We start from the raw sequence: 23,972 nt of genomic DNA, 5'->3' as shown, positions 1-23,972 counted from the left end.
ATTTATTCAGAAATAGTGGTGATGCACAATGTGCATATATGAGTTTGGTTTTAAGTTTGTAGCAGACCATCACTAAACATGCTTGCAAAGTATCTTTTCAGTTGAAAAACAAAGATGAGTACCATTAAGGGCATATGTAAGAATATATAAGAATCAGCTGATTCACATTAGCAACTGTACCTGGGTTTGGTAGTACCCTTCTATATTCCCAGTGCTTGGGAGGTGAAGGCAGAAAGATCAGGTGTTCAAGGTCTCCTTCCATGTATATATAGCCCAGCATGTATTTAATTGAAACCTTGTCTCAAAAAAACAAACAAGCAAACACAAACTGAAAAATAGGCTGCAGAAATGAGCCAGCAGATAAGAATGTGTGAATGTGTACTGTCCCTGCAAAGGACCACTGCTGGGTTCCCAGCACCCTTTCCCGGTGGTTTACAACTTCCTTTGTAACTCCAGCTCCAGAGGATCCAATGCCTTTAGCCTCCATGGGCACATGCACTCACATGCATATACCCATGCACAGACATAAAATAAAAATAGTCACTTCCCCAAACAAAATAATGTAGAATTGATTTAATCCCAATCTGGGGTTTCTACCCCACCTTTGACCATCAGTTCCCAGATAAAGACACACACAGCCTTTATATGTACAGTAAGCCTTAAACAGCAGAAGAGCTGGGCAGGTATCTTCCATCCGTGCTGTTAGATTCTACTTCCCTATGGGTAGCCCCAGTTTTTACTTACTGTGTTTGATCTGCCATGTTTTCATGACTCATCTAACCCATGGTGGCTTCTCTCCCCCCCCTTCCCTTTCTTCTCCCCTTCCTCTTTCTCCCTCTTGGTTCTCCTCTGAACCCCAAGCTCAAGAATCCTAAAACTCCACCTATGTCTCCTCTGCCCAGCTATTGGCTGTGGGCATCTTTATTCACCAACCAGAAATAACTTGGGGGCAAGGTCACAAAGTTACTTTGGTCTATGTGTTGGGTCTATGAACCAGTGTTAGCATTAGAAATACAAGCAGCATCAGGCCAGCCCACTACAAAGTAGCAATCTTAGGGGTTATAGATAAGTACTTCTGGATAAAGAATGTAGGTTGGTTTGCTGTTCAGAGCCTTCAAAAAAAGTGACAGAAAGTGACTGGCAATCAGTTATCTTAGTTATGGATAGTGAAGTTTTTCTGAGGGGATTTTTGCCTGAGACCAGAAAAGGGAGCCATATTTAGGGAGAAGCTCTCTACAGGAGGAATAAAGCGTGCAGAGCTTTCCCACAAGAGTGAATTTCGTTCTTGGAGTTTATTCAGGAAGACTGGGGTGAGGCTGAAGGAGGCACATGTGAATGATGTTAGGATCCCAGCATATTTTCTCTTGCACTCTGAAGGACTCAGCAATTTCCTGAGCTGACCTTTAGCAAGATGATTCATTAAAAACAAAATCTCTTTCAGATCAGGTATTTGGATCTAATCTTGCTAATCTGTGTCAGAGAGAGAATGGGACAGTGCCAAAGTTTGTGAAGTTATGCATTGAGCACGTCGAAGAGCATGGTAAGATCACCTCCAAGTTTTGTTCTTCACATTAATCAAAACTGCTCATTGGTTCAGCATTGAAATTCCTAGATCTGGGCCAGCACAGTGGTGGCTCAGCTGATAAAGGTGCTAGCCACAGGCCTGAGGACCTGAGAGAGAGAGAGAGAGAGAGAGAGAGAGAGAGAGAGAGAGAGAGAGAGAGAGAGAGAGAACAAGAACTATTTTCTACAAGGTGTCCTTTGACCTTCACATAGGCACTATCACACACACACACACACACACACACACACACACACACACACACACACACACACACACACACACCAGAAAGTAAATAAGTGTAATAAAAGCCTTTAAGGGATTTCTTGACCTTTTCTTTTTTTTTTTAAGTAAGGCAACTAAAAGATCCTACAGTGAGAGAGAGAGAGAGAGAGAGAGAGAGAGAGAGAGAGAGAGAGAGAGAGAATATGAGCATTTTGTTTGCAAAAGTATTACGTTACATACTTGAACCTGTTTTGAATTAAGGCCTTCAGGTGACAGTTAGTGTTTGATATGTCACCATGATATCTGCCAAGTCATTTGGAGTTGCCAGTACTTAAATGGAAACAGTGGTGACTGAAGGCAAATTCCAGGACTGATTAGCCAGTGTGAGTGCTCCAAGGATGTTCACGCAACAGGAAAATGCTTGTGTGTTACAACAGAAAGGAGAGCTCGACTGTAAAGTATCTAAATACACAGTCCCTGAGAAGAACACAACTATATGGCATTTTTATTTAAATTTAACATGTAATTATATTACCTACTTATGACCGACAGTATAGTCACACCATCGTGTGTGTCAGAAGCGTCTGGCACAGTTAGCAACTAGTGTTACCAGTTTCAGATGTTTTGCCCGGTGTGACAGTGGAGGCCCTGCACTGTTTACTGCCTTATGTGAGGCTAAATGATTACTAGCACATTAGAAATGTCTTTTCTTCCATATGTACAGCTTTGTGATTTAGTGGGCATTTAACTTTTAGGTTTAACTATGAGTTTCAAATGATTCTGGCCCATATCTGAAAGAAGTTATTATCATGTGGTATGTTCTTTATAGAACCACTAGATAAGTCTACCATAAGCAGTTGGTGTGACAGACACTTGTGAGAGTGCCAGGTTCTTCATTATGTGCATTTACATTATTAAATAATGTGCAAAAAGATGGATGCGTTGGTCTTCACTTTTTTTTTAACTATCTCCAGGTGTTACTAATTTTTTCTCAGTTGTTCGTTTTCTGAGTTTTGTGAGATTTTTTTCATGAGCTTAGCTACAGTGTGTACCTGATAAAATGTAGAATAGTATTGAACAGAATTCAGAGTAAATCGTTATTTCATCTGCCTGCCAAGTGTCTAAAATGATGTTTAGAGGAACCGAGTATTTGCCCATATGATTTTGGAACTGTTAAGAACATGAATTCTGAAGCTGGTGCAGTGTCTCTGCAGCTCCAGCTGCTTGGACAGCTGAAGCAGAGGATTGCTTGAGCCCAGGGTTTAAGGCCAGCCTGGGCACTGTGGTAAGATTTCAAAATGGAGACATTTATACATCTTCAGAAGTCACAAATGAGTTTCTTTCCAACATGAATTACTACTTCCTCTTAGGTTTAGATGTTGATGGGATCTACAGAGTGAGTGGCAACCTGGCGGTGATCCAGAAGCTGAGGTTTGCAGTCAATCATGGTAAGAATGCACTCCCTACTTTTATACCCAGAAGCATTGGCATGACTTAAAGAACTGGTTCACAGCAATTTTTACAATGTCTTATTCCTGCTGTTTTTCAGATGAGAAGTTGGACTTGAACGACAGTAAATGGGAAGACATTCATGTCATCACAGGAGCACTCAAAATGTTTTTTCGAGAATTACCAGAACCTCTTTTTACATTTAATCATTTCAATGATTTTGTTAATGCAATTAGTAAGTATGCTGCTCTGCTCAGTGTTTTTCCTTTTTTTAAAGATATATTTATTTTATGTATGTGAGTACACTGTGGCTGTCTTTAGACACACCAAAAGAGGACATTGGATTCCATTACAGATGGTTGTGGTTGCTGGGAATTGAACTTGGGACCTCTGGAAGAGCAGTCAGTGCTCTTAACTGCTGAGCCATCTCTCCAACCTCTCAGTTTTTTCTTAAATTTAAAATCATTTTTACAAATTAAGCTATTGCATTATTCAGTTTTTTTTCAAACAGGTTTTTTCAATAGACTGTATAGCTCTAGAGATTTTAAATGCAACCACCAGATGTCACTGTGCATTACCAAACACCAGCTTCCAAACTATGTCATTGCTTTTCGTTCTGTAAGAGTTTGTTGCAAACTATCTGCTTATTACTTTTCTTTAGAACAAGAACCAAGACAGCGTGTCACTGCGGTTAAGGACCTAATCAGACAACTGCCAAAGCCAAATCAAGACACAATGCAGATTCTGTTTAGACACCTCAAAAGGTAAGGGACTGCACAGCTGGGAAGCGTGGGATAGAACAGTGGAGGACAGGGTCATCCAGGCATCATTCTGTTCCCAAATGTGTCCTTTGTTGTCTTTGTAAATTATGAAAAGAAACCTGACTGATAGTGTCTATTTCTTCTAGTAAAATGCTTTGGTGTGAAGACTTTGTTAAAGTCTGTATTTTATGTAAAGTGTTTGTGTGATGCCCATCGCACAGAAGGTGTTCTGACAAGCTTGAAGTTAATCAATAGACGCTGGGATAGCTTCAGTGAGGCACATTACGTTATTTTAAAACAACTTCATGGCTGAAGATTACTACTGCGTGGCTACTTTAATAAATGATTTTGTTCAGTCTCTTTAACATTGAAATGGTAAAGTAGGGATGGCTCGTGGCTCGCATGTAAAGGCATGTGCTGGTGAATGTGCGGTCTCCCATTCAATCCCAAGGACCCACATGATGGAAGAGATAATTGACTCTCACAAGTTGTCCTCCAACTTTCTCATATGTGCTTTGTGGCAAGTGCGTGTACACATACACACACACACACACACACACACACACACACACACACACACACACACAATAAGTCAAATGTAAAAGTAAATAAAATAATAAAGTACCAGTTAGAGAAAAATTTTTAGTAATATTAAATTGAAAGTTTTAATTTCTAGTCCCTGATGAAATACCCTCCCCATATAAAGGATAGATTATTGTTACTTAAGTTCTTAAAATCATGTAAGGTAAAATATACACATTTAAAGTTTGCCAAAACAGCAAGATGGAAATCTACATGACTAAACCCTTTATGTGTCATCCAGCACATCGAACATTGTCTTTCTAAATGCAGACTGTTACCTTTGTAATACAATTCAAAGTTTTCCTCTGTTTTTAAAATAAGTTTGTTTTCTCCCCTTAGGGTTATAGAAAATGGAGAAAAAAACCGAATGACCTATCAAAGCATAGCGATTGTTTTTGGCCCCACCCTTCTAAAGCCAGAAAGAGAGACTGGTAATATAGCGGTTCATACTGTGTACCAAAACCAGATTGTAGAGCTGATTCTCCTGGAATTAAGCACTGTCTTTGGACGTTGACTCTTATGAAAGACAGCCTGTGGAATAGATGCTGGATTCCAAGATTTCAAGTCTTACACATGGTGTGTTTCATTTTGGACCAAGCAGTGACTCTGATTTTGCACTTTTTTGAGGGTCAGAGAGGAAGAAGAGAGTGAAGGCACCAGCTGGGACCTCATTTGCTGCTTTGTTGGCTGTAAATTTGGATTCATTTTATCCTGGATGCTTGCATTTCATCCTCCAAATATCAGTAAACATCAAAACTCAGAATTCTGACCAGTCATATACACTGGATAATTTGGTAAGGACTACCATTTAGGTCCCCTGCGGTATTGTCCTTGCCATCTTCAAACTGGATAATGTAGATTCCTTCTCATGGTCCATAAGCTCTTTACTTGGTACAATGATACTCACTGTCAGTTATTTTAAAAATGCTCTTGGGCATTTAAGACAAATGAAGTTGATCCATTTCAAGCCTGTGTACTGCTTTTTTCAGGGTGTTTGCATGAGTGGCAGTCTTAAGTGCCGAAGCTCATAACCCAGGTAGAATCCCTGGGTGAAGTTTTGCTGTCAAATTTTACTGTCTCATGGCATTTTTCTAGATACCTTAGTGGTCTGTTGGAGCAGCACACTGACAGGACTTAAAACACTGTGATATACTGGAGTTCTGGTTAGTCTAAGTCAAATCAGGGTATTTGGTACCTGTCTTGCTGTACTGAATTATAGCTAACAATCTTTATTATATTTAGTGCCATGTTGAGTTTTTGGTATGATCCTGTGGAAACAGACATTGTTTGATATAAGTATGGGCTAAGGACCTAATATAATTTACCTTATGTATATAACTGTGTTGTATAGGCTCAGAATACATCTAACTCAATGTTTCTAATCATGACATTGTTAACTGTTTCCATGAATATTTGGCTTCCTCCAGACAGAGGCCATTATTTGGGAAAGTTAAATTGTGCACTTTTAGGTTTTAATTACAATTATAGGCAGACCACTGCTATGAGAATGGTACTGAGAAATACTGAATAGACTTGCTAAATAGTGAAACACTACAGGAGCAGCTCCTTAGGTTATTTAATATGTACAGAAGACATTAGAAAAATGATTATAGAATTCTAACCCCAGCTAAAATAGCGGAAACCTGTACATTGGATGTTGGATAGAAAATGACACTGCAAAATTTGAGTATTTTCTTTTTAAATTACTAATGAAGATTGATTTGTATAATAAAACAGGGTTTGGAAGGTTTTGTTAGAGGGAGGCATGGTCTGTTGAAGATTTTTAAATGTATTTTTCTAGATTAACTGCTGTATATGAAATGTCTAATCTAATAAAGGAAACTACAATATGCTTAGTTTTTTTCCCATTGGAAATGTGCATTTTGGTTCTTAATTTTGTTATTGTTTTGTTTTTATTTACTGGCATACTTTTATACCTCATTTTAGAAAATCAACCAAATCCATATTTCTTGTGGTAGATTGACTTTTCTCATTTCGTATGTTTTCTTCTTTTTTTTTTTCTGTACCAACATTTCCCTAACACCACACACTTCCTCATCATCAGTGTTTGAAAGGAAATGATTTCTGACCATGATCCTTTTTCCTAGGATTGCATTGATGATTTTCCAGATTACCTTCCTGGGGGCGGGGGGAATAATCTGTGTGTGTGTGTGTGTGTGTGTGTGTGTGTGTGTGTGTGTGTGTGTGTGTGTGTGTGTGTGTGTTCTGTCCAAAACCTTTCTCCTAAGTCTTGTGGCTAAGATATTGTGTGTGTTGTTGTAATCTTAAGTAGGTAACAAACCAAGCTGCTTGACAGCTCATGCAGATTGCTTTGGGTGGGGAGAAATTCTAAACCAGAATGTATAGACTTGAAGATGCCATTAATAACATAGTGTACTAGAGCTCTTGTATCTTGACTGTGTACCAGGAAATCAATTAGACTCAAATCTGTGATCTGTGGTGTTCTTGCTCTTGGTGATCATGAACATGTCAAAAGTTTTAAATTGTCCTGTGTTTCTTGTTTCAAAGTACATGTGTGTATGTAAAGTCTTTAATGTTGTATTGGTCTACCACTAATAATTGTATTGTAATAGTGTATGTACAATGAGATAAGTGTCTTGTGTTTTCATCCTTTGTGAATTAAAATTTATGGATTGTTTTTGTAATAACAAAACCAGTAATATTTTCCTTTCTTGACAACTTGATTTTTTTTAGCAGAAAGTATATTAAAAACTAAAATAAATATTATTAGTAGAATTTCATTTACTAATAGAAGGTTCTTCAAAATACCATAAAAGAGACAATAGAAAAGTGTATTCAAACCACTGTTAAAATTCTAGTTAGAAAAATATTTCCTTAAATTTTGTTTCACTGAGGTATTTTATCTTTTACTCTGAAGGCTATGAAATAGCTCTGAAAAGTGTTGTTTTAGATAGAGGAAAATCTAATATTTTTCTTTTGTGAAGATAACAAATAAAATCATGAATTCAGCCAAACTTCAAACTTAGTGGAGTATATGCTATGATTATACAAATACACCCACACATAAGTTATACATAGCTATTGCCCAGAGAAGTGAAAACTCACTAGAACCATAAATTATGCATAGCTATTGCCCAGAGAAGTGAAAACTCACCAAAACCAGTTGTGGCCAATGCCAGGAGATCTATGACTATTGTAATGTCAACACTTACATCTTTGAAAGCTATAATATTGGATACTTAGTTAATCTGCAGCAGCAAAAAATTAACTCCATTCTTGTGCCAGGAGTGATTTTTTTTTCAGCTTATGAGAAAAGCTTCTAATTAAAGTAAACATGGAGTTTCCTATTAACATTAATTCTACAGACATCTGTATAAGAATATGCAGAAGTTTGTGGAATAAATAGAGGACTCTTGCTGCTCTAGTAAGATACATGGTCCAATGGACAAAAGACCTAAAGTGCTTAGGAAATAGAATTTTGTGCAGTTTACCTTGTGTCTAAACTCCAACCCTCAGCTCTGATCTGAATGCATTCAGAAAATGTATCTCCAGTTTATGACTAGAAAAGGTATTTGATATGCCTGCTGTTTGGTCTGTGTCAAAATAGTGTTGGCAATGGGGCACAGCTTTTTGAAAATCTTCTAGTATAATAGAGTCCTTAAATGTGACTTTTAGTAGGGAATGAAAGACAGAAAAGCAAATGTGTACTGAAAACCAGCAGACTAATAACAGTGGTATGTGGTGCCTTCGGAGATTTGTGAGCTGTAAACTTATGCTGAGTAGAGCCAAACTGAGTATTGGAGAAAGGGGAGGTGCAAGATGCCAGGTCAAGGGAGTCTCGTCCTTGCACTTCTTCTATAGGCCAAGGGTAACTGAATATATCCAGCATGATTGTGCTTTCACACATTTCCTTATATGGCCTGGCACTTGAATGATTCCTTTGATTTCCTTTTTTGCTGCCCTGCTCCTGTGGGACCATGTGAGCAGAACTCTTTCATAGTGTTCATACACAGCGCTTGCAGAACAAGATAATGATTGGACACACCAATATGTACATAGCTGAGTAATTTCTTTTCTCTCCTAAACTCTTCCCTTATTTTTACTTCTTGACATTCTGTTTAGATAAGCATGCTCGGGCTGGAAAGATGGCTCAGCCATTAAAGGCTAGGCTCACAACCAAATATAGATAAGCATGCTTTGGTAAAGATGTATAATTACTGATGTTCGTAGCCAGCTCTTTCAAATAGTTCTGATCTGTTTCAAAGCAAGTAGCATTGAAACTCATCCTGAACCTTACACGATTGCTGAACTCCATAAATGCTTCAGAATAACACATGATGCTGAGGTTGAGTAACAGGGCCTCTCTAGGCAGAGTAATGGTTCTGCCTAACATCCAAGGCCTCTTATCCCATTGGGGAATTTTGAAAGTTCACATTTAACTGATAGATCAAAGGCTAGTAGGAGCCTTCATAATCACAGGCGTTTTGTCTGTTTGTTTTAACAGATGACTTAAGTTATATGAGAATGTGCATAGGCTCAATTCTGCAATACAGCAAATGCTGCAGCATTAAGGGACTCACGCTTCTGTGGATTTTAGTATCTGGGAGGGAACAGTTGTAGACCTAATCCCCATAGGTACTGATGGATGGAAGCAGTGATTTTTCCAGTGTTCCCTGCAACATTGCCACACACAACCTACACTGATCTGTCCTTTGATGTTTTGTTCTTATGAACAAATGCATCTCTGAACTTGCACTCTTGGACCAGCATTAAGTAAACAAAGTTAACTTGAAAGCAAGCACTGGTTCGTACACAGCAGTTCATCTGATAGCCCAGATAAGTACCAGGTGATTCAAGTAGCGTGCACAGTGTGGTTTCTCCAGATGAAAGGATGACTTGGGTCTCAGGTGAGATGGAGAGTTCATCTTCCTACTCAGAACAGTAAACAAACTTATAAATTGTTTTCTGGATGTTTCCATTTAATATTTTTGAACCCGCTGCACGGTTTGTCACCAGCAGCAATAGTATGACCAGCAATGTGTGTGTGTATGTGTTTAAGTGTGTGTAACTTGTTACATTTTGTGGTCTTATCAGGCTAAGATAATTTTACATGACATTTAAATTCTATTTTTTTATACATGTGCTCATTAATACTATGTAAATGGCCTGGCTTCTGTTCTTTCTTTATTCTGGATGCATTGAACATAAACCAACCTCTCCCTTTCCTTCTCCCTCCCCCTCTCTCTACTCCTCTCCCTACCCCTCTCCCTCTCCCTCCATTTCCCCTACCCCTCTTCTCTTACAAACTGAACTCTAGGGCTCTGTTTATATTCATTGATATTTCTGAACAGACTAATGTGTGCCCCTTGCTATTAAGTATGTGGTGAACTTTCACTTGTCTGTATAATAGAGTTGCCCAAATACTATAGGTGCTAACCACATGTAAAAATTCTTTGTGATCAAACAAAAACAGTTAAAATTTGCTAGTTTAAGCGTGTCACTCTGCATGGCTGAACAGTCATGGTGTGCAGCCACTACTGTTTCATGTTCATAATGTCACCTTACAGAAACTATTGTCCATTGAACAGTAACTACACATGTTACTTCAAGCCCTTGGCCCATACATTTCTGTTTTCTGTCTCTATAGTTGTAACTAAGCCATCTGAATGCAATCATACAATATTTGCCTTTTTATGACTGACTTGTTCATTTCTTCCTGCCTTTATAATTTATTATTTATATATTATTTATAGTATATTGATGGATTCCCATCCACTCATACACTGAATCTATTGTGTGTAGGCAAAGTGGTTTATCTTGGTCACTGTAGATAATGCAGAAGACAGTATAGGTAACTATACAACATGTCCTAGCACAAGAGCAGAAGCAGAAGGCTCTCTGTGAGTCAACAGCCAAGCCTGTTCTACAGAGTCAGAAACAGCTTTGTGAGGTCCTGACAGCAACAAAAATTTACGGTAGTGGTATTGAATCTGACACCAGCAACAGCAAGTTGAGCTTCATGATATTTTGTGTATTAAAAGAAATCAACAAAAAGGGGGCACAAATAGGGGTAGAGTATTTACAATCATGCCTGGTAAAGAACTAAGACATAAAACTAAAACAAGAAAAACTCAGTTTAGAATAAGCAAAGGACTTGAATATGGAAATACATGGATAGTCAATGAGCCCATGAAAAGAAGCCCAGCATTTGGTCAAAGAAGTCAGTTTGAAAACAGATACAGGTCTATTGGTCTCCATCTGCACCCAGAGCTGGGGCTGTCCCACTGATCTCAGACCCAAAAACCTACCTGCAGAGACCATGTCTGCCAGGAGTGCTCTCCCTCCTCAGTCCACAGCCCACAGGTGAGACCCCACTTTTTACTGACTGTCCAAGGAGAGACATGCCAGGAGCACAAGGGGCACAGGAGCCAGAGGGCAGCCTAGGACAGGGCTCTTCTGGTCTCTATTGGCACCCAGAGCAGGGGTTGTCCCACAGCTCTTACACCCAAAACCTTCCATAAGAGAACTGGTCTACCAGGAGCACTCTCACTCCTAAGATCATAGGATCACAGGCCCACAGGAAGGACAAGCTCCAGACAAAGACAGCAAGGCCACCTAACATCATAGATAACTAGATGGCAAGAGGCAAGCACAAGAACCTAAGCAGCAGAAACCAGGACTACTTGGCATCAGCAAAACCCAATCTCCCACCACAGTAAATACTGGATATCCCAACACACCGGAAAAGCAAGATTTGGATTTAAAATCACATTTCATGATGATAACAGAGGACTTTGAGAAGGACACAAATAACTTCCTTAAAGAAATATGGGACAACATAGGTAAACAAGTAGAAGCCCTTAAGGAGAAAACACAAAAATCCCTTTAAAAAATTATAGGAAAACGCAACCAAACAGGTGAAGGAATTGAACAAAACCATCCAGGATCTAAAAATGGAAATAGAAACAATAAAGAAATCACAAAGTGTGACAACCCTGGAGACAGAAAACCTAGGAAAGAGATCAGGAGTCATAGACACAAGCATCAGAGATACAAGAGATTAAAGAGAGAATCTCAAGTAGAAGATACCATAGAAAACATTAACACAGTAGTCAAAGAAAATGCAAAAAGCAAAAAGCTAACCCAAAACATCCAGGAAATTTAGGACACAATGAGAAGATAAAACCTAAGAATAATAGGTATAGAAGAGAGTGAAGGCTCCCAACTTAAAAGGCCAGAAAATATCTTCAACAAAATAGAAGAAAACTTCCCTAACCTAAAGAGATGCCCATGAACATATAAGAAGCCCACAGAACTCCAAATAGTCTGAACCAGAAAAGAAACTCCTCCCATCACATAATAGTCAAAACAACAAATACACAAAACAATATTAAAAGCAGTAAAGGGGAAAAGGTCAAGTAACATATAAAGGCAGACCTATCAGAATTACACCAGGCTTTTCAACAGAGACTATGAAAGCCAGAAGATCCTGAGCAGATGTCATATAGACCCTAAGGGAACACAAATGCCAGCCCAGGCTACTATATCCAGCCAAACTCTGAATTACTAGAGATGGGGAAACCAAGATATTCCATGAGAAAATCAAATTTACACAATATCTTTCCACAAATGCAGCCCTACAAAGGATAATAGATGGAAAACTCCAACACAGGGAGGGAAACTACACCCTAGAAAAAAGCAAGAAAGTAATCTTCCTGCAACAAACCCAAAAGAAGAGAGCTACACAAACATTAATTCCATTTCTAACCATAAAAATAACAGGAAGCAACAATCACTATTCCTTAATATCTCTCTCTCTTTTTTTTTTTTTTTTTTTTTGGTTCTTTTTTTTTGGGAGCTGGGGACCCAACCAGGGCCCTTGCCTTCCTAGGTAAGTGCTCTACCATTGAGCTAAATCCCCAGCCCCCCTTAATATCTCTTAACATCAATGGACTCAATTCCCTAATAAGTAGTCAGAGACTAACAGCTTGGATATATAAATAGGACCCAGTATTTTGCTGCCTACAGGAAACACACCTCAGAGACAAAGACAGACACTACCTCAGAGTAAAAGGCTGAAAAACAACTTTCCAAGCAAATGGTCCAAAGAAACAAGCTGGAGTAGCCATTCTAATAGCAAATAAAATTGACTTTCAATGAAAAGTGATCAAAAAAAAGATAAGGAAGGTCACTTTATATTCATCAAAGGTAAAATATACCAAGATGAACTCTCAATTCTGAACATCTATACTCCAAATGCAAGGCCACTCACGTTTATAAAAGAAACATTACTAAAACTCAAAGCATACATTGCATCTCACAATAATAGTAGACTTCAACACACCACACTCATCAATGGACAGATCACGGAAACAGAAACTAAACAGATACAGTGAATCTAACAGAAGTTATGAACCAAATGGATTTAACAGACATTTATAGAACATTTCATCCTAAAATAATATACCTTCTCAGCACTTCATGGTACCTTCTCCAAAATTGACCATATAATTGGTCACAAAGCAGGCCTTAATAGATATAAGGAGATAGAAATAATCCCATGCATCCTATCAGATCACCATGGACTACTGGTCTTTAATAACAAAAACAACAGAAAGCCCAGGCACACATGGAAGCTGAACAACACTCTACTCCAACTTGGTAAAGGAAGAAATAAAGACATTAAGGACTTTTCAGAATTTAATGAAAAGGAAGGCACAACATACCCAAATTTATGGGATAAAATGAAAGCAGTGCTAAGAGGAAAGCTCACAGTTCTGAGTATGCACACTAACAGCTTGACAGCACACCCAAAAGCTCTAGAACATAAAGAAGCAAATTCACCCAAGAGGAGTAGAAGGCAGGAAATAATCAAACTCAGGATTGAAATCAACCAAGTAGATACTAAAAGGACTATACAAAGAATCAACAAAACCAGGAGCTGGTTCTTTGAGAAAATCAACAAGATAGATAAACCCTTAGCCAGACTAACCAGAGGGCACAGAAAGTGTATCCAAATTAACAAAATCAGAAATGAAAAGGGAGATATAACAGTGTAGAAAGTTACAAGGTCCTGCGCCCTGGGGATGGTGTCGGTTTTCGCCTTCCGCTCCTTGTGAAAAACAAGTCCTTGAGAAAAACAAGTCCTTATTTGGCTGTTCCTGTTTGGCCTGGTCGCTTCCACATAGTACAACCTATCCGCTGTCCCCACGTGGCTTGTTAAGATTGGCTAGTCCTAGCTATTTAAGTGTGGTACAGGGATTTCCCGGAGTTAGAAGATTGTATCAAGGTTCCTGAGTAAAGCTGCTTAAAGAAGATCTTCGCTGGTCGTGTCTTCCTTGCCGGTCGAGGTTGGGCTCGACAAGTGGTGGCAACCGTACGGGGAAGGAGATCAGAACTTCTCACAGTCAGGGCAGCGCTGGAAAAGTTCCCAAGGTAAGTTGGGACAATGAGGACCGCGGGAAATTAGCGGCTATAAAGTTTCAGGGTAGTGAGCAAAAAAGTTCGCAGTAGTAGCAAACCAAAGGTAAAGTTCAAGGTAGTAGTGAACCGAAGGTAAAAACAGGCAGCCTTGTAGTTGATGGACTTTTTCATCCTCCTTATTTTGTGGCTGCTTCTAAACTTCCTTTTTCATTTAGGAATCATTTTTGCCTATTGCTGTGATGGGAAATTCACAATCCCACCCGATTTTTCTGGCTCTTCAGGAGCTGTTTGAATCAAGAAAGTTAAAGATAAAAGGAGCACCATAGAGAGGTTTCTGAGTGAATGTAAAGCCATTGCACCCTGGTTCACAGTCTCGGGTAATCTTTCTGTTGCTTGTTGGGACAAGCTAGGTGAAGACTTAGACTTTGCATGGTCCCAAGGAACCTTAAAACCAGGAGTTCGCCAAGTTTGGCGTCTAGTGCTTTGTTGCTTGGAGGATCAGAGGTGCTGTCAGGAAGTGTTAGAAAAGGGACGTGTGGCTCTTGAAATGCTCCAGGAAGAAAGATCAGAAAAGCAAGGAAGTACGAAAGAAACAGATACGGAAAGATCAGATACAGACAGAGAGACGGAGGGGACGGATACTGAGGATGAGTTACAGGAATTAATAGGACAAGTGAAAAGACAGACTTTAAAGGCAAAGCATAGGGGATGGGGAAGTAAGTGTAAAATGGAGGGTGAACCCCCTGGACGACACCCATCTGCTCCTCCTCCATTTAATCCTGTAGAAGGGGGAAGTAGAAGCCAGGGGCATACTTTCTGCCCAGAAGTGTGGAAGGCAGTCCGCACAGAACTACATCTGGCCTATCCTGTTTATGTGAATGCTAATCAACAAAGGTATCATGAGCCTTTAGACTTTAAGGTGATCAAGTCCCTGGCAGAATCAGTTAGGACATATGGTATTACGGCCTCATTTACCATAGCTCAGGTTGAGGCCTTACACAGATTTTGCATGACTCCTAGTGATTGGACTAACCTTGCTCGGGCCTGTCTTAGTCCGGGACAGTATTTGGACTGGAAAGCTTTTCTTATTGAGTTTGCTAATGAACAGGCTGCCGCTAACTTGGCAGCAAGGGGAGGCCAGGCTGCCTGGGATAGAGATATGCTGCTGGGTCAGGGATGCTTTGCCAATGCTCAGACAGGGTATCCAGGACAGGTTTACCAGCAGATTAATGAAGTTACAACAAAGACATGGAAATCCTTACCTAATAAGGGAGAAGTGAGTGGAAACCTCACCAAGATCCTTCAAGGACCTATGGAGCCATTCTCTGACTTTGTAGCCCGATTAGTGGAAACAGCGGGGAGAGTCTTTGGAGACCCCGATACTGCTATGCCCCTGATTAAACAGTTGGTCTATGAACAGTGCACAAAGGAATGTCGAGCCGCTATCACTCCTTACAAGAACAAGGGACTTGAGGCTTGGATGAAGGTCTGTAGAGAAATAGGGGGACCTTTGACTAATGCTGGACTTGCGGCTGCGGTTCTACAGATGACACAGAGAAAAGAAGGAAGCTCAGGAGCGTGCTTTAAGTGTGGTAAACAGGGTCACCTAAAAAGACAATGTCCAGAAAGGAGAAGTCTAGTCAGTACGGGAAGTGGCCAATGCCCAAGGCAACCAGGGCTGTGCCCCAAGTGCAAAAAGGGGAACCATTGGGCTAATGAGTGCCGCTCAGTAAAAGACATCAATGGGCAGCCTCTTAGCTCAGGTTTTGGTGGAGCATGTCCAAAAAACGGACAGCGGGGCCCACGACCCCAGGGCCCACAAATATATGGGGCAGTCGAGAATCAGGATGTAGAACAGAGTCACGAGAGATGGCCGTCTCTTCGCCATCCGAGGGGCCAAGGAGAGCCACTAAGGGCTCCACAGGACTGGATCTCTCCGCCCACCACCAGACTGCATTTAACTCCTCGGATGGGGTCCAGTTGATAGAAACTGATTTTAAAGGACCTCTTGAGCCTGGCACAGTAGGGTTACTTATAAGGAGATCATCTACAGCTTTAAAAGGACTGCATGTCCATCCAGGAGTTATTGACCCAGATTATACCGGGGTAGTCAAGATCATGGTAGAATCACCAAAAGGGATTACTGCCATTTCCCCTGGGGACAGAATAGCCCAACTATTACTTTTACCTAGCCTTCATGAAGGGTTTGCAGCCCAGTCTAGAGAGAGGGGAGAGAAGGGTTTCGGTTCCACAGGCTCCGACCTTACATTTTTAGCCTTGGGTTTAGACCAACGCCCAGTAATGGAGCTAAGGGTAGAAGGTAAAAGGATCCTATGACTGTTGGATACAGGGGCCGATAGAAGTATAGTAGCTAAGAAAGATTGGCCCTCTGGATGGCCGGTACAGGTCTCATCTAAAACATTAGAGGGTCCCGGTTATGGAAGAGCTCCTGATATGAGTGCAAGACACCTGAGTTGGAGAGATCAGGAAGAGCATTCAGGATTTTTTCAACCCTATGTGTTGGATTTGCCCATTTCCCTTTGGGGGAGAGATTTGCTGAAAGACATGGGTTTCAACTTTTTTTTTTTTTTGGTTTTTTTTTCCCGGAGCTGGGGACCGAACCATGCGCTTCTAGGTAAGCTCTACCGCTGAGCTAAATCCCCAGCCCCAAGACATGGGTTTCAAATTGACCAATGAATATTCTGATACTTCACAAAAGATTATGAAAAATATGGGTTATTTTCCTGGTAAAGGAATAGGGAAGTACCTACAGAATAGGATTAGCCCTATAACTGCCCAACAGAGAGAAAGGAATCAGAACCTGGGTTTTTCCTAGGGGCCGCTGAGGAAGGCATTCCCATTACTTGGAAGACAGAGGAGCCGGTGTCGGTTACTCAGTGGTCTCTTTCCTCTGAGAAGCTTGCCGCAGTTAGAGCCCTGGTAGATGAACAGCTGGCTATGAAGCATATAAAACCATCAGTGTCACCTTGGAATACCCCAATATTTGTGGTTAAAAAGAAGTCAGGGAAATGGAGACTGTTGCATGATTTACGAGTTATTAATCAACAGATGCAAATCATGGGCCCAGTGCAACGCGGGCTTCCTCTTTTATCCTCTCTGCCAGCCTGTTGGCCTGTGGTAGTGATTGATATAAAAGATTGCTTTTTCTCCATACCTCTTTGTCCAAGGGATAGTGAAAGATTTGCTTTTACTGTTCCATCATGCAATCATGAAGGACCTGATCAACGATATGAATGAGTGGTTTTACCACAAGGTATGGCCAATAGCCCTACTATGTGTCAACTTTTTGTGGGCAACGCCATCGCCCCATTAAGACAAAAGTTTCCCGCACTGAGATGTGTCCATTTTATGGATGATATCCTTTTAACTGCGAAGAATGAAGAGATTTTAGATTTAGCATATGGAAATTTAGTTGAATTACTAGAAGGTAAAGGATTGATTATTGCCCCTAAAAAGGTACAAAAGGACAATCTTGTAAATTATTTAGGAGCAAAAGTCAGCCCTTATATCATTATCCCCCAAAAGGTTGAATTGAGGAAAGATAATCTTAAGACTCTTAATGATTTTCAAAAATTATTGGGAGATATTAATTGGGTCAGATGTTATTTAAAATTACCAAATTATGAATTAAAGCCATTGTATAATACCTTAGTTGGGAATTCGGCCTTGGATTCTCCTAGACAATTGACTGATGAAGCAAGGGAAGCTTTAAAGAAGGTTGAAAAAGGATTACAATGTTACATCTATGGGAGGAAGGTACAGACATTGTGCTATGCATTCTAGCCACCTACATACAGCCCACGGGATTGTTGTGACAAGATGGCCCTCTGCTTTGGGTTTATCCCAGAGCTTCTCCAGCTAGATCAGTAGAGTATTATCCTACAACAGTTGCACGATTAGCCCTGAATGGGATCCAATAGTGCATACAATATTTTGGTGTTTCCCCAACCTCGATCATAGTGCCCTATACAGGTCAACAGATGAAGATCTTGTGTGGCACTGTGGATTATTGGGCTATATTATGCTGTGGATTCCATGGAGAGATAGATAATCATTATCCAAAACACCCTTTGCTATCCTTCTTTAAGGAACATCCCGTGATCTTTCCTAAGGTTACCTCCAGTGTTCCTATACAGGGGGCGCCAAACATTTTTACAGATGGATCCAAAAATGGCTGTGGAGCCTATATGATTGACCATCAAGAGCCAATTTTGTGTCAATATCAACCCGGCTCTCCACAAGTAATTGAACTCAAGATTGTGCTAAAAGTGTTTAAAAATTGTTCTTTTGCCTTTAATTTGCTCTCTGATTCATCATATGTTGTTAATACAGTTAAGATGTTAGAAGTGGCTGGCCCTATTAAAATTAGCAGCACGGTATGCCAGCTGCTGAGGGAACTTCAGGAATTGATTTGAGAAAGAGGTCACAAGTTTTTTGTCCAACATATTAGAGCTCATACAGGTTTGCCTGGTCCTCTCAGTGAGGGAAATGATCTTGTGGATAGATGTACCCGAATAGAGTTTATCTTCTTAAGCTCATCATTGGATCAAGCCCGACAGTTTCATCAACAATTTCATGTGCCTACCAAGACCTTACAGCAGAAGTTTCATCTGTCTCGAGCAGATGCTCGACAGATAGTTTTAGGATGTCAACAGTGTATCACTTTCCATCATCCCCCTAGTGTAGGAGTTAATCCTAGGGGCCTCCTACCCCTAAAGATTTGACAAATGGATGTAACTCATATATCTGGATTTGGGACTCTAAAATACATTCATGTTTCTGTGGATACTTGTTCAGGTGTCATTCATGCTACCCCTATGAGTAGAGAAAAGACACACAATGTTATTGGACACTGCCTAGAAGCCTGGGCTGCTTGAAAAAAGCCTCAACACTTAAAAACTGATAATGATCCAACATACACTGCCCAATCTTTCAAATCCTTTTGTAAACAGATGGATGTACAGTTGAGCCATGGCCTGCCTTATAATCCCCAAGGACAAGATATTGTTGAGCGAGATAGGCCATGGTAGAACCCCCAAGGAACAGATATCCGTGGCCCTTTTTACTCTTAATTTTTTAATTTTAGATGATGATGGCCTTTCTGCCACTGACCAACATCAATGTCGGGCAGACACATTGAAAGGCTATGTGAAATGGAAAGATGTGATCACTGGCTTATGGCATGGGCCAGATCCCGTTCTGGCGTGGGCGAGAGGGTCTGTTTGTGTGTTTCCTCAGGACCGGCAAGATCCGTTGTGGGTCCCTGAAAGATTGACCAGGAGGTGCAACAAGAATGAAGATCCTGCTGTTGCTGACACTTCTTGGTGTGACCCAAATGCTGGTCAAAACGGAGCCCCAGTGGGGGATACTACCGGTGTTCCCGAGACTCATGCCGATACGTCGTGACCGTTAAGCCCACTCCTTTAATTTGTCTAAACAGTTGTTAAGTTATCTTTTGGGTAATTGGACTGGAGAATTCGATTTTTTAATGGATCAGCTACGTGTAGCCATAGTGACCGTGAATTCCACACATGCGGATGCTGGACTGGCTTCAGGATGGTCATCTTGGATTGCTGCTGCTGTGAATCATCTGAGGGAGTGGGCGGGTATGGGAGCCCTAGCTGGACTCTTGCTGCTGGTCTCCCTAGTGAGCCTGTGGTGTTTGTGCAGGATGAGGTTCGTACAGAGGCAGCATGCGGCCATGGTCATGCAGGCATTTGCAGTCATTGAGGCAGGACAGTCCCCCCCCAGGCGTGGCTAACAGTCATATAAGATATATAGCCACCCTTACTCTACTGGGCCCTGTTTCCCCTGGCATATTCCATCGTCCCTGAACATATCGAGTGACCCTACTCAGTGACGGGCAACTTCCCTTCTCACCTAAGACATGGAGCCTTGAGGATGACAAGATAATCCTATGACGGGTACACAAAGGGACGATCCTAAGACAGGGGCGTCGCCGCGCTCAGTATATGCCAGTGTCATCTGGGTGCCAATAAAACAAAAAGGGGGAACTGTAGAAAGCTACAAGGTCCTGCGCCCTGGGGATGGTGCCGGTTTCCGCCTTCCGCTCCTTGTGAAAAACAAGTCCGGTTTCCGCCATCCGCTCATTGAGAAAAACAAGTCCGGTTTCCATCTTCCGCTCATTGGGAAAAACAAGTCCTTGAGAAAAACAAGTCCTTATTTGGCTGTTCCTGCTTGGCCTGGTCGCTTCCACATAGTACAACCTATCCGCTGTCCCCATGTGGCTTGCTAGGATTGGCTAGTGCTAGCTATTTAAGTGTGGTACAGGGATTTCCCGGGGTTAGAAGATTGTATCAAGGTTCCTGAGTAAAGCTGTTTAAAGAAGATCTTCGCTGGTCGTGTCTTCCTTGCCAGTCGAGGTTGGGCGCGACATAACAGAAACTGAGGAAATTAAAAAAAAAAATTATCAGATCTACTACAAAAGTCTATACTCAACAAAACTGGAACATCCGGAGGAAATGGACAATTTTCTAGACAGATACCAGGTATCAAAGTTAAATCAGGATCAGATAAACCATCTAAACAGTGCCATAACCCCTAAAGAAATAGAAGCAGTCATTAAAAGTCTCCCATCCAAAATATCCCAGGATCAGATAGGTTTAGTGCAGAATTCTATAAGACCTTCAAAGAAGACCTCATACCAATACTATCAAAACTATTCCACAAAATAGAAAGAGAAGGGACACTACCTGATTCCTTCTATGAAGCCACAATTACGCTTATACCTAAACCACACAAAGACCCAACAAAAAAAGAGAACTTCAGACCTATTTCTCTTATGAATATCGATGCAAAAATACTGAATAAAACTGTCACAAACCAAATCCAAGAACACATAAAAATGATCATCAATCATGATCAAGTAGGCTTCATCCCAGGGATGCAGGGTTGGTTCAATATACAGAAATCCATCAATGTAATCCATTATATAGACAAACTCAAAGAAAAAAACCACATGATCATTTCATTAGATGCTGAGAAAGCATTTGACAAAGTTCAACACCCCTTCATGATAAAAGTCCTGGAAAGATCAAGAATTCAAGCCCCCCCGCCAAAAGAATTCAAGGCCTATAACCAAACACAATAAAAGCAATATACAGCAAACTAGTAGCTAACATTAAACTAAATGGAGAGAAACTTGAAGTAATCCCACTAAAATCTGGGACTAGACAAGGCTGTCCACTCTCTCCCTACCTATTCAATACAGTACTTGAAGTCCTGGCCAGAGCAGTTTGACAATAAAAAGAGGTCAAAGGGATACAAATTGGAAAGGAAGAAGTCAAAATATCTCTATTTGCAGATGATATGATAGTATACTTAAGTGAGCCCAAAAATTCTACCAGAGAATTCCTACAGCTGATAAACAACTTCAGCAAAGTAGCTGGATATAAAATTAATTCAAACAAATATGTAGCCTTCCTCTACTCAAAGGATAAATAGGCTAAGAAAGAAATTAGGAAAATGACACCCTTCACAATTGCCACAAATAATAAAAAATACCTTGGTGTGATTCTAATCAAGCAAGTGAAAGATTTGTATGACAAGAACTTCAAGTCTCTGAAGAAAAAAATTGAAGAACATCTCAGAAGATGGAAAGATTTCCCTTGCTCATGAATTGGTAGGATTAATATAGTAAAAATGGCCATCTTGCCGAAAGCAATCTACAGATTCAATGCAATCCCTATCAAAATTCCAACTCACTTCTTCATAGAATCAGAAAGAGCAATTTTCAAATTCATTTGGAAAAGCAAAAAACCCAGGATAGCAAAAACTCTTCTCAGCAATAAAAACTTCTGGGGGAATCACCATCTCTGACCTCAAGTTGTATTACAGAGCCTTAGTGATAAAAACTGTATGGTATTGGTAGAGAGGCAGGCATGAAGATCAATGGAATAGAATTGAAGACCTAGAAATGAACCCACACACCTATGGTCACTTGACATGGGAGCTAAAACTATCCAGTGCAAAAAAGGCTTTTCAACAAATGGTGCTGGTTCAACTGGAGGTCAGCATGCAGAAGAATGCAAATTGATCCATTCTTATCTCCTTGTACAAAGATCAGATCTCCATGTACAAAGATCAAAGACCTCCACATAAAACCAGATACACTGAAACTAATAGAAGAGAAAGTGGGGAAGAGCCTCAAACACACAGGCACAGGGGGAAATTTCCTAAAAAAACAAACAAAAAAACCAAAAAACACCAATGGCTTATGCTCTATGATCAAGAATCGACAAATAGGACCTCATAAAATTGCAAAGCTTCTATAATGCAAAGAACACTGCCAACAGGACAAAACAGCAACCAACAGATTGGGAAAAGGTCTTTACCAATTCTACATCTGATAGAGGGCTAATATCTACTATATACAAAACTCAAGAAGTTAGACTCCACAGAATCAAATAATCCTATTAAAAAAGGGGTACAGAGCTAAATAGAAATTCTCAAGTGAGGAATACAGAATGGCTGAGAAGCACCTAAAGAGATGTTCAACATCCTTAGTCACCAGGGAAATGCAAATCAAAACAACCTTGAGATACCACTTCACACCAGTCATAACCCAGACGCCCTTGAGCATGCAAAACCCCTGACTCAGTCTCCCCAAAACCGGGATCATAGGGGTGACTCATACCCTGAATTATGTACATATTTTGTACATATTTTGCTTGTGGACAGTTTTTCTATGCCATTGGTCTATCAATGTATACTTGCTGAGATTCTGCAGTAGATTCTGTCTAGACTGAGAGATGACTTTGGTCCAATAGGTTCTGTGAGTAAGGATGAGTAAAGGGGGGGGGTGGGGAGAGAGAGAGAGAGAGAGAGAGAGAGAGAGAGAGAGAGAGAGAGAGATTTTCACTTGTGTTATGTGCCAATAAACATTGTAAGCTAGCAACACTAGCCTGTGAAGCACCACTCTGTCACCTTGCCCACCACCGTGAAAGTGCGAGGAACGTCTACAGAGCCTACAGCAGAGCAACGAGCACTGATGCATGATGGCTGCTGGACCGTAGGGCGCTGGATACCCCCTGTAGCTGTCGAAGAGCACACAGAGAGGGAGCACAGGATGGTTGTCCAGGAAACTTGTGGTTCTTCATGAAGCGTTGGCTGAAGGAGAAAGAAGGTTTTATTGTAGATATGAAGGAGAGTCATCTAGAAGAGTCTAGAACAGGGAAAGTGGTATAGACTAAACATGGCTGGCAGAGTGGACCAAGCCATGGGGAGGCAGAGGGGATCCAGAGAGGAGTTCCAAGGGGAGCATGGCTGAACTAGCCCAGTTATGTATGAATGAGAAGTGGGGAAGGGGAAGCCCGTGAGCTGGAGAAGTTTGGGGTAGGGGGCATGGACTCCGTAACAGGTATTTGCAAAGCTGAGAGAGCCCTGATCCGCTTTGGTATGCTAAGAGGCACCACAGATTGGTTCTGAGTTTCTTTTGGGCCTGACAGTTTGCTCAGTGCCATCTGGATAGCCGTGATCCAAACGTAAGATAAAGTTCCTACCTGCCTCTAACAGAAAAGGGTCTCTCTTCTCTTTCCTGTGCCTCATAGAGGCCAGAGGGATGGAAGGACCTTATTGTCCAGGTATGTATCATATGGCCTGTTAGTCTTCCTCACCCTAACAAAATACTTGAAACAACCCGCTTACAAAGAGAAACGGTTTATTTTGGCTCATGGGCTTAAAGCATCTAGTTCTGATCAGGTGACCCACTGCTCCGACCTTTAGCTGGAATTCAGTGTGGCAACGGCAGAGTGTGTGAAACAGAGCTCATGTCATGGCCAGGCATCAATCATTCATGGCCTGGGTCTTATTGACCAAGGAGACTCCCTCCAGGGTCCCCCACCCTTGATACCTAAGGTCATGCACAAGATCCTTCCTCTTAAAAATCCACAGCACCTTCTAGAAACTTCAGCCTGGGGACCAAGCCTTTCATACAAAGGCCTTTGGTG

At 40.9% G+C, this 23,972-nt stretch overlaps 1 protein-coding gene across 5 annotated transcripts in view; it reads left to right on the top strand.

Annotated features, from left to right (window-relative positions):
• Nucleotides 1-7,581, top strand: part of Arhgap12 (Rho GTPase activating protein 12) — a 142,068-nt gene extending 134,487 nt beyond the window's left edge. For all 5 annotated transcript variants that reach the window (XM_032885061.1, XM_032885060.1, XM_032885059.1 and 2 more), the window contains 5 exons: nucleotides 1,442-1,540; nucleotides 3,157-3,234; nucleotides 3,336-3,470; nucleotides 3,897-3,999; nucleotides 4,918-7,581. In XM_032885061.1, coding sequence (XP_032740952.1) covers nucleotides 1,442-1,540; nucleotides 3,157-3,234; nucleotides 3,336-3,470; nucleotides 3,897-3,999; nucleotides 4,918-5,092 — 590 coding nt within the window. In that variant the 3' untranslated portion in view covers nucleotides 5,093-7,581. The remainder of the gene's footprint in view (nucleotides 1-1,441; nucleotides 1,541-3,156; nucleotides 3,235-3,335; nucleotides 3,471-3,896; nucleotides 4,000-4,917) is intronic.
• The last annotated feature ends 16,391 nt before the right edge of the window (nucleotides 7,582-23,972 follow it).

This window comes from Rattus rattus, chromosome 14 (genome assembly GCF_011064425.1).
Source record: "Rattus rattus isolate New Zealand chromosome 14, Rrattus_CSIRO_v1, whole genome shotgun sequence".
Taxonomy (NCBI): domain Eukaryota; kingdom Metazoa; phylum Chordata; class Mammalia; order Rodentia; family Muridae; genus Rattus; species Rattus rattus.
Note: the sequence above shows the minus strand (reverse complement) of the source record. Positions and strands in the feature narration are given on the sequence as shown.